This window comes from Patella vulgata, chromosome 3 (assembly GCF_932274485.2).
Source record: "Patella vulgata chromosome 3, xgPatVulg1.2, whole genome shotgun sequence".
Lineage (NCBI taxonomy): Eukaryota > Metazoa > Mollusca > Gastropoda > Patellidae > Patella > Patella vulgata.
The window spans coordinates 69,485,352-69,496,524 of NC_065881.2; the positions used below are offsets into that span (position 1 = coordinate 69,485,352).

Consider the following 11,173-nt stretch of genomic DNA (forward strand, 5'->3'; position numbering starts at 1 on the left):
TTTTACAAGGCACTAGTTTACCCAAATGTATAGGTATTTTGAATTTATTATTACGACGAGATATGTGAATATATCATTGAATAGTATGGTGAAGATATTTCTTTTGTCCATTTTATGCCTGAATGGTGGGCTGTATATCAAAGATGTGAACTAGGTCTTGGTAGTGAGGATTCAATGCGACTGCCTGGTCGAGACATACCAGAAAATACTGCCTGCTTTCTTACAAATTACATATTGTTTATTAAAGTAGTCTATCTGCACAGAATCCAGACATTTTATTTCAAACGTTTTTTTTTTCAAATTGAGAAAGTAAGCAGACACAAATTTCAACAATTTATTTATAAAATAATTATACATATACACAAACGATACAAATAAAGACAATGGATTTCCTTCCTAACATTCAACTCTGTCATTAATATTAATTAATTAATTAACCAATTAGCACTATAATAATTAATTACTGTTTCTACTCTCCTTCACGCAGTATGTTAAAATCTCTAGGAGCATTGAATCCATTCGGAGGTCCTGGCCTCGTTGTGGAGTAGGGGTTGAATCGTGAAACTGGTGATCTTGACATCAATTTGCTTACGCCAGAGGTAGAGAGTGAATAGGGATACGAGTGGGATGAGTAAGCCATCGATGACGGATATGACGTAAACAAACCGTTAAGTCCCGCAGATGAAGATACCGGTGTAAATGATGACGTCATCCCACTACCTATTTTAGGTACACTATGGTTGTCTATTAGCAAAGAATCGGGTTTCCCCAATTTTTGTGGGGACGTGTGTAAGAAGTCACTCACTGACCAAATTTTTGGTTTTTGCTGATCATTTTCACAGTCTGAGGGATTTAACCCTTCACTATAACTAGAATCAGAATCACGTGATGCAGGGGGGGATAATCTGCTTCTAGAATCTTCACCGACACTGGGAACAGGAGAAACACAATCATCTGAAAACAGGTTATCTGCCACCTTCTTTTTGGGTTTGTGGTCATTGTGTTCAGATTCGACATCAATTTCCTCATCTTTACCGTCTAAGCCTGAAAAAATAATTGAATTTTAAGCAAATCGTAAAAGAAATATTCACAAAAATATGACATAAGTTTCTATTTCTAATTCACTCTACTAGTCTAATGATTAAATTCAGTAGACAGGGTTGGCATGTTACGGTTTATCAATGCAATATGTGAAATCTATTAGACAGGAATGATGTACAAGTCATATTTTAATTAGTTTAAATCCCCATTGGTATACAGCATAGACTTCAATAACTTTGCCATACACCATTACAACCCCTCGAGACGAGAAGGTTACATAAGTTAACCTATCTACCACACCGAAACCATCAATACCCCATTACTGTCAATCACTTCACAGCGTCATAAAATACTACCCACAATCACCCAACCGGAACTTCCCCGATTGAATTGCACGCGCCAATACCCCCAGGCATATAATGCGATAAAGAATGATTGTAATTCTAAACAGCTAATCTGCACTTTATTTCGAATTGATGCCTCGGATAATGATGCTTTTTGAACGGTAATAATACCCTAGCCTATTAAATGCCCCCGAGTCAAACCTTAACCCATCAACAAAAAGAACATCGGTTTAAAGAGTAAATAGTCTCGTTGTGATATAATGAAATGATTATCGTTTAATCCCGCGAGATTGGGCAGTAGTTTTCTGGATGCTTTGATTTGTAAATTAACTTATCAAGATAGATGTAACTGATATTAACGCGAATAAAGGAAGAAAAACACGCTGGAATACGATTGAATATTGAATGTTAACAAATTTGATAGGAAATAAATAATTTAGATTTCATGATTGAATTAGATAAAAGAATTACCATTTAATTTCTTTTCTGTTTTTTCTTTCAATTTCTCATCAGCCTCGTTTTCTTTTTCATCATCAGAATCATCGTCTTCGCCTCGATTTCGTGGTGACCATGTCATTCTATTTTCTTTTTTCAGTCGACGCCTGGCATTAGCAAACCACGTTGAAACCTTTAAATAAAGGTACAATAATAATAGAGAAGTCTATCGAATATTTTAATACACAAATGTATCTTTATAAAGTGTTTATATCATTGTTTTTATATCCTTAATATATTAGTTTCCTAAAAAAAAAAGGCAATGTAGTCTATTAAATACTTTAATATACATGAGTGTGTTTTTTTAGACATCCTTAACATTTAGATTCCTTAAAATAGCTATAGAGACATATTAAATACATTTATATGTGTATTTGTATAAAGTGTTTATATAATTTAGACACCTTTAATATATTAGATTCCTTAAAATGACAGTAGAGATCTATTGGATACTTTGATAAATATGTATATATGTAGTTTTATAAAGTGTTTATATAATTGTCCTTATTGTATTAGATGCCTTAACATAATTCAAAATGAATAATTACCTGGGTTAAAGTCATTTTTGTGATGATGGCTAACATTATTTTCTCCCCTTTTGTTGGGTAAGGATTTTTAATGTGTTCATTTAACCATGCCTTCAGGGTGGTAGTGCTTTCTCTTGTAGCGTTCTTTCTTCTGGCATTCAGATCTAATCCGCCATATCTAAAATAATTCGAAATTAACATAATTAAAAATTGAATTTAAATATTATTTAATAATTGTAAAGTTATTTCCTTATCATAAATCCATAAAAGGCATCGGAATATTTCTTTTGTTCTGTAAACGGTTTCTTGTATTTCCGTCCGTTAATGGGGGTGTTTTTGACTGAAGAAATAAAAGGTTATTGAAAAAGAAGTGACTTTGAAATATGATATGAGACAGGAAAAAGAAAGTTTGTTTTTATCAATGTCGATAAAGATTTAAGATAATAGGTACGATGAAAGGTCGCCGGGTTATTAAACCGAAACATTTCGACAACATGTCGAACAATCTCTTCAGTTAAATGTTACAAACGTGCTCTTCACAACGCTAACAATTATCGAATAAATAACAAACTGGGTTTAAAATCAGGAAATTGGAAAATAACAACACCTCGTGAACAATGTAAACAAGAAAATAATTCATCGTTTAACTCGGAATACCCTGTATATCTCCGGAATAACACGGACTTAAAAACAGGATTTACCACTCCGAACACGGATAAACATTAACTGCTGAATGAGTAACAGAGTACAACATAAAAGAACCTTTTAAATTTTCAAAGTTCAAGATCCGACAGGGTATTTTTTGAAACAAAATATCGAAAATAAAAGAAAAATGCCAAGGAATTTATTTCAATGACATTGGGTTTATGAAATTCTTTTTCAAAATAGAATGATAGACATCAATGCAAATAATAAATATAAAATGATAATTGTTTGTAACCTAAAAATGGAAATATATTCTCTTAGCTAATCGAATACCCCCCACCCACACCGCCTCAGACCCCCAACCAAAAAAAACAAAACAAAAAACAAACAACCATACCTAACCTCATTGCGAAAATCAGACGTTTTAAGTAAACAAATTGAATAGTGTGAGAAAGGGAGCTTACCCAGGTCCGTAAGGATATAAACCCATTGAAGGATCATAAGAAAAAGCTGGCTGTGTCAGAGATCTCCACGCTTCCTGACTTTGTCCTCCAGTACTTCCCGTCTACAATACAAAATACATTGATTTATACTTACATGTATATATAAAAATACTTACATTGTATATACTATATGTATATTGATTTACACGTCAATAAATTCATGTTCAGATTAATTTTTATCCTTATTTATTTGTTGGCATGTTATTAAGTTTGAAAACAAACAGCGCTGAATGCCAATATTGATCACGGAATATATTTGAAATAATTTTCTCCATAGAAAACAGGAGCTCGATTCTTTGATATGAATAAATATACTTAATTAAATGCCTTGGCGTACCTCTTCCCAAAGATTTGGAAAAATTTTGAATCGAACTTTTTTACGAATTGCTTTTATTGACCTTCTTTTTTCTTTTCACATCCCTAGCTACAGTTCCCATTCATTCAAAGTTTTGTATTTCGTTTCTTGTGTTTTTGTGAGCTTGTTTTCACTGTTTTACAAAATTAACAAAGACTAAAATTACACGAATTACGGCTAAATCAAATAAAAACGACAGTTTGTGGGTTTTGTTTGGGTTATTTAAGCTATGTTGGTGTTGGGATGAAAACTTTGACAAGTGCGTGTTTGTGTGTTTTACTTCGCTCAATTGAAATAAAAAGATAACATTACACCCGGTTTTATATCTGTGTCAATATTGTTTTAGTCACTTTCGATTGGTTGCCCAAATATAACACGAATCTTTTAGCAAGATTTTAATGCCATCTAATCCGACAGTTGTGACTAGAAAATCGAAGGAAAATTTAAACACGGTAACAAGAGGCCTTGGTTTGCTGGTTTTAGAATTTCTGTGGTCAAAAGTGGAATTAAAACGCAATGAGAAACAGAGCCGAGTTCGCAAGCAGCGTACAGAGTTACTGGTGCTGGATGGGTCTTCGACGTGTGAGGTGAGAATAATACCGTCACTTTCCGAGTGTTGTAAATAAGACGAACACCAGGCGGTCGAGTTGAACTGGCTCAAGAACACAGATTGTTAGATTAAGCCTTCTGATAAACAACCAAACCAGGAAGGGTTTTCTTTCTCGTTCTCACCCACCCGCCTAATCAACAACATTATCACAATATTTTCATTTATTTCTAAAGACCTCAGGCATAAGTCCCGCGCAGACCTCCGGTGACCCTGTAATATGGAGCTTTATTCGTCGCGAGTAAAATAACCATAAAGTTTTGTTGTTCTATCCAACAGTGCGGATCGATTATTGTTATGAATATGCAAATGAGCATCCCTGGTAGACGAGATAGATGTAAAAGTTGTCGAGACCTTCAGGCTGTAAACATCCTGCTGATTATAGGCAAGTCTCGCGACGTGATTTAGAGTCTATCTAAAATTAATCGGACCCCCAAATGTTTTTCTTCCCGATTTCTGGCGACCCTTATAACCTTAGATCAAGTCTTTTAATTCGAAATTTTGGGTTGATATATTTAAATACTACATTCGATACAGTACACAGGATTGCGTATTTCTATACCATGCACTGACACTGTATCGTGTAATATTTACACTCTGAATTAAGTACAGTGCAGTACCTGTACACAGCTACATTGTTCAACAATGAATGAAAAATCTTTCCACATTGTAAACCACAAGTTCAAGATTGACACATTTGTAATTTTCCTGCTTTTATTGGAAAACGGCTTTTAAAGAATCTATCTGAATCAATTTGACGAATTGGATTTATAACAGGTTGGCAAGTAAATCAATCTAAGTTATTTGTAAATACATGTTTTGTATCAAAGTTACACATCCTACATTTTTAGATTACATCTCATTTTAAGCTAACGTTTGCGTGCTTAACGCTGATTCTCTCAGTACAAACGAATTGCTTGCAGCGATTTCGGTTTGAAGCCAACAATTTGGAATAGTAATCTTATTTGTTGAGTCTGTTTCATTGAATGTTTTTATCGATTTAAAAATAGTTTTTATCTCATTTTTTGCGATTTCTGAATTCAATTAACCGTCTAGGTTAAAGATATCATACTGAAGAAAGACAGTACACTTACACTTTTGTTTCGAAAACGAAAGTACAAACAAATTCGCTATTTATGTGAACTCACCAGAGTCGTATCAAGTGTTCTAGAGAGATTAAGCATATCATAGCCAATGTTTAGAAACACATTGTATCCCAAATATCTGTCTTTCCTAAAATATATTTTAATATTTGGCCAATGGCGAGCTAATTATCGATTGTCAAGAACTGTTCTTTGCGATAGTATATCTAGTACAGAAATAAATCTAATCGTCTGAATAACATAAAATTATTTAGGGTATCTATGTACAATTTAAATAAAAAAGCTTTATTGGGATTCGTGAGCTGAGTATAAATTTAGAGAAGGCTTATTTTAGTACATCTTGGTACACAATAAGTAGATTTGTTACCTTAGCGTGCGGTATAACTACTGAATTGAAATCATGTCTTCTTAACACAAGATATTTTTATTGTATGTTAGTCAGTGTAAAACTTCCCGAGGAATTTAATCTCATTTTTTAAAACAAGCTATCTACAAACTTTACCTATCTTTGACTTCTTTATTGCCATCAAGTTTTGGGACTACCAGAGGAGATAGCTGCTATAATTGGGACCGCGATGTAGTATAATTAATATGGCAGCCATGGTTTACTATCATATTATTTCAGTTCTTATCAATAATATATTAATTCAAACTCGTGGTACCTCAGTTCCCTGCAACTTAATGTAATTTTCTCATATCTACAGCCTTTTTCATGCACTTGACTTTTGCCACTTGCTTCATTTATTTGCATTTGAAACTAGAAAATAATTTCTATCTTTGTCAAACGTTTCGTGATAAGCTCAATTTTAAATATGAGTTTCTGTTTAACTAGCTGATATATTTATTTTGGGGTTATCGGGTTTAATTCCGTTTAATTTTTGTGTTTGACACTTCCACCAGCTTTCTTATTGGTTTTAATAAAGTGTAATTCTCTTAAATTTAAGTGTTAATTTCGTAAAGTGTGGTATGTGAAACATTTTCTAAAATGCTAATTTAGATGTATTTTCAAATTTTCATACTTACCAAAGGTGCATAGAAGGCGGACCCTTCGGCTCCCAAACCTACGTAGCCTTGGCTTGTTGCTGTGCCGTAAGCAGAGGAACCAAACAGGCTGGATGTGAGTCCAGATAGTCTCGGATAATTGAGTAAAGCTGATCCATATTGACAGGAACAAATGGTTTGTCCAGTGGTAGGATCGGTCATTACCGGACGCCCATTTTCACAGCATGCTCTGGGTGGAGGGGCTGAAGTTGGACTGGTCACCTGCAAATGGAATAAATTGATTATTGATTTAAAATTATATTAAATATTTTAATACTTATAAAATGCTATAAAAACAATTCTATATTTGGACAGTATTTTTTTTTTATTTTATGTATACATTGTTTGTGTTGATTTGTTTTGGTTTATTTATTTAAGTTAGATTTAAAGATTTCAAATCATCTTTTTTGCTTTGCTTATGTTTAAGAAAATGAAAATGTGGAATCAAACGAAATATCAACTTTCAAAAACAAAATATTTATTTTCTCAACTTACTCTTAATATGCAATGATATCTATTTTGAAATGTTTACATTAAAAAAACGTACATAAATGTAACTGATTTAAGATTTAAATTTGCGATATTTTAAAATAGATATATAGCTTTAATAAAAATAAACAGAAGACAAGTTACACTACATATCAAGTGTCATCTAAATGTCCTTCAAATCTTCTGTGAGAAAAACTAAAACAGTTTCGAATGAGTTGAATCGGTGCTTGTTTTAAAACTGGAGAGGTCAGATAAGTTTTAAACATATAGCGTGTGTCGAGTAATGGTTTCTTAATGATTATCCCCTTTTACTGCTGTTTACAAACATTTAAAATTTAAATAATAAAACATTTTAATTTTTAGTTAATGATTTAATGATTTAATATTTCGTAACTTTGCAAATAACAGGACATAAGAAATAAATAGTTCTCGAAATAGAAAATAAAATTTGGATTTAAAGAATGGATAGGTTTCAGATTGTTTAAGGATATCTAAATTAAAACTGTACTTGGGTTAATATAAGTATTACTTAAGTATACAATAGCATGTCAATTATAGGAGATGTATATAATGAGATATATATTTTATAATGTATGTAAGTAATTATTTAATAATAATAATATTTCCTATACTGTCTGGTTTTCATTAGGGTTATTCATTTCTGATTTCATTTGTCTGTAAAGATATTACGTTCTTTAAACATCTGATTTCATTTTCCTGTAAAGATATTAAGTTCTTTAAAAATAGTTTCGTAATGCTTATATGAGTATCTATTATGGATTTCTTCTTAGTACTACTTTAGATACTATTTTGTTTTATTGCAAATTTCAATATTTATACATGTACTTATGCTGAAGTATCTGTAAAATATGTGCACACAGACAATTTGGGAAGGAAAACACCAAAAACCACCTTCATATAGCATTCAAATTCCCGAATGCACAGTAAAAGGGTTCAGATTTTTGAGGATGCATATGTGAATTTTTAATTTCTGTTTAGGCTAATAAATAAGTATATTGTATGAATAACGGTATACAGTGAGGGTATCTGTAATATCTAGGATTGTTGAGACGATTGAAACCATATGGTGTAGAGACATGAAACATTTATGTTTAATCTTGTTCTTTATTGTATATCTTCTGGGGAGATTCCATCTTTTATCTCGAATACCGTTATAAATAAGCTGTATATTGATATTTTATTAAAAATTGATAGTGTATCTTTGTTCTAAAAGTATCGAAGTAGATGTGATTTTAAAACTTATGTACGGTTTATCGATTTGATAAGAAAGGAAATAATATAGTATTTAATTTTAATATATTTGCATAATAGAAATGTATAATTTTAAAGGTAAATGTATTAATTAACGCATCGATATAAAGGCCATTTTATATCAGCGAATCGATGGATATATCTGCTAATATCTAATAATCAGAAACATAGCGCCAGAATTAGAAAATAACTTCGTTTGCCTGTTATCAATCAAAATATAACCAATTTGAATGTTTATTTCCGTTCACTAAACCATCATACCATTACTAACACACAGTGATATAGGCACTGTGAATAAATCAATTTTACACAATGTAAAACACATAATGTTACACAGAACACGAGTAAATAATATGTTCAACAACTTTGACAGGTGACACCAAATCTTGATTAATCGATTATTGATATCATAACTTTTAAATAAAAACAGAAAAATTGTGAATATATCGAGATATATTTACATATATGACAACTTTTCATTTCGATATTTGTGATATTGACATGTGAATTGAAGGCAAAATATATTGTGTATCTTAACATTAATCTTATTGTTCATTTACAGTGTGACTTCGTGTATATCCATAATGTACATATTATTGACAAATATGACGTCTTGTATAGTTAATAATACAAATAAAAGTTACATATCATAAAATATACATATATTTGACTTAGAGTGTCAAGTTCATAAAATAATACAACAATTTATACATGTATCGTATTCTCTCTGTATACACCAAACACCTTGAACTTTTTGTGCTATATGTACAAAACGTATATTTGCGTGATACAAATATTCAATGAATTTCAAAACGTGTTATTGAATGATAAGCGTCCATGTTTGGTTTGATTTATTGTAGCTGACTTGATTGGAATGAGTTAAGATATTACTGCCGCTTATGTCAATGATAGATTTCATTTCATTTCATAATATCAAATTCTTAAGTAAGGATAACATACGTCATGGATAGATTGGATGTTTTATCTGAAGATCAAATTCAAATCACATAGAGATATATAATTTGTGTTTATGGTTAAATAAGTGTCACTTAAAAATATATATAAAATTGCAATGTGTATTTCCCATGTAATAATCTTTACGCATTAATCAACCACAATATTATAATACATATTGTACGGTTATGTTATTTTTGCTAGCATGATAAATTTATCACTTAATCTATTCTAAACTTCTCAGCGGAGTTTAAGTAGCAAAGAACACAAAATGTTAAGAATTTGTCGAATTATTTCAACATATTTATGTCTTGATGTTTTAAGCGGAGTTAGACCGACTGAATAGAGAGCTCAAGTTGCTTTGCTACTTGTTAAGGAATGTTACAGTTATTTCTCGAACATCCAAAATATTTACACAAGTATCGGGGGTTGATTTATTTCGGGTGTTAAACAGAAGTGCAATATATAAAGGTGTTACGTACAAAAATGTAAATACCAAAACGATGCAAGGTGTGTTGATCCAATATATTTTTAAGTTTAATTATGATAAATGTATATATAAGTAGATCTAAATTGCAATAGAAATGTAGGTGACATATACCATAGTGCAGATAAGAAATACGTATATAAGATGCTATAATATATCAAAGACTTTTCAACAATCCAGAGAAGTTTTCCAATTACCCGAAGCGAAAAGTGGGATTATAAGATACACATGAGGTCGGGGTTAATACACTAGAGATGCCACAATATATCAAAAGAAAAGAAAAGAAATAAAATAAATTAAGTTAAATTAAAATGAATAGCTTGGCTTACCTGTTGTGACGTCAACTGCGAATTATTTGCTGGAAATGTAAGATTATACGACATGATACCCTGACAATCCGTAACGAAGTAAGAGTCACACAAAACAGTCAAGCAATGGTTCACACATTCATAAAACGAGTGGATAAATGTTTAAAGTTGTTAAAAATATCAAGCACGGTCTTTTCGCGCGTCACAGCATCAACTGTCTGCTGTGTCAGTGTGGCACAAGTTATCATTCAGCTATTCATGCCTCTTACAACCGTATTAGCCATTTAGCAGCTAACATGGGTAAACATTTCAATCATCTTTCATCTTGCTATTTACACAATAAACTCCACCCACTCTCCGCTGTCTTCTTGCAGCCAATATGTACAAGCACCTGCCAGATACGTCACGCCAACCAGCTAAACCACAACCCAATACGTTTGATTGACACCTACGGCGTTAGCTCCGCCCCCTCTAACCAAATTCTCTACGGCTGTGTGTAAAAGTTGGATTTGCTGATCGCGTGGCTAATAGTGGAACGAAATCTATGGTGATTTGATTTTACCGATAAGTGGAAACGACTTGGAGCGAATTAGATGAAATTAAAATGGCGAATTGTTGAAAAGGGCCACTATTCCTGGTTGATTTCCGCCCGCTACATTTTGTGATTAAGAATGACAATGCCGTGATGTGTGTCATACTATTAAATGAAACCATCAAAGGCAGAAATAGCAACTGGGTTAATCAAGGGAATTACGTGTAAGGTTAAGATATTATAATTGCACCTAACTATCAAACAAAATCAATTTATAGATAACAATACAAGCTACCAGAACATAGATGACATTTGTTAGAAAATGTAAAACGTTGTTGTCAACACTCTTTTTATTTTATTTTATCGATTTGTGTCTATCTCTAACCCCCTTTCTGTTCCGTTTCTTTTGTTTCTAAAGATTATTTAGTCGTGTTTCTAGAAAAGGTTTGTCGTAAACTAAAATAATTTTT

At 32.0% G+C, this 11,173-nt stretch overlaps 1 protein-coding gene across 1 annotated transcript; it reads right to left on the reverse strand.

Annotated features, from left to right (window-relative positions):
- Positions 1–320: 320 nt before the first annotated feature.
- Positions 321–10,484, reverse strand: LOC126815721 (iroquois-class homeodomain protein irx-4). The gene is made up of 6 exons (XM_050541612.2): positions 10,193–10,484; positions 6,644–6,883; positions 3,517–3,617; positions 2,429–2,585; positions 1,857–2,013; positions 321–1,044 (listed from the first exon to the last, which is right to left on the reverse strand). Exons 1-6 carry the CDS (start codon positions 10,244–10,246, stop codon positions 470–472), a joined length of 1,284 nt encoding a protein of 427 aa, XP_050397569.1. The 5' UTR covers positions 10,247–10,484; the 3' UTR covers positions 321–469.
- Between the last annotated feature and the right edge of the window lie 689 nt (positions 10,485–11,173).

Excerpts from the sequence above, each read along its gene's own strand:
- LOC126815721 (XM_050541612.2), bottom strand. The coding sequence starts at position 10,246 with ATGTCGTATAATCTTACATTTCCAGCAAATAATTCGCAGTTGACGTCA. Across the intron at positions 3,618-6,643 it reads CCGCCTTCTATGCACCTTTG|ACGGGAAGTACTGGAGGACA; the intron begins GTAAGTATGAAA and ends TTTGTATTGTAG. Across the intron at positions 2,014-2,428 it reads CAAAAATGACTTTAACCCAG|GTTTCAACGTGGTTTGCTAA; the intron begins GTAATTATTCAT and ends CTTTATTTAAAG.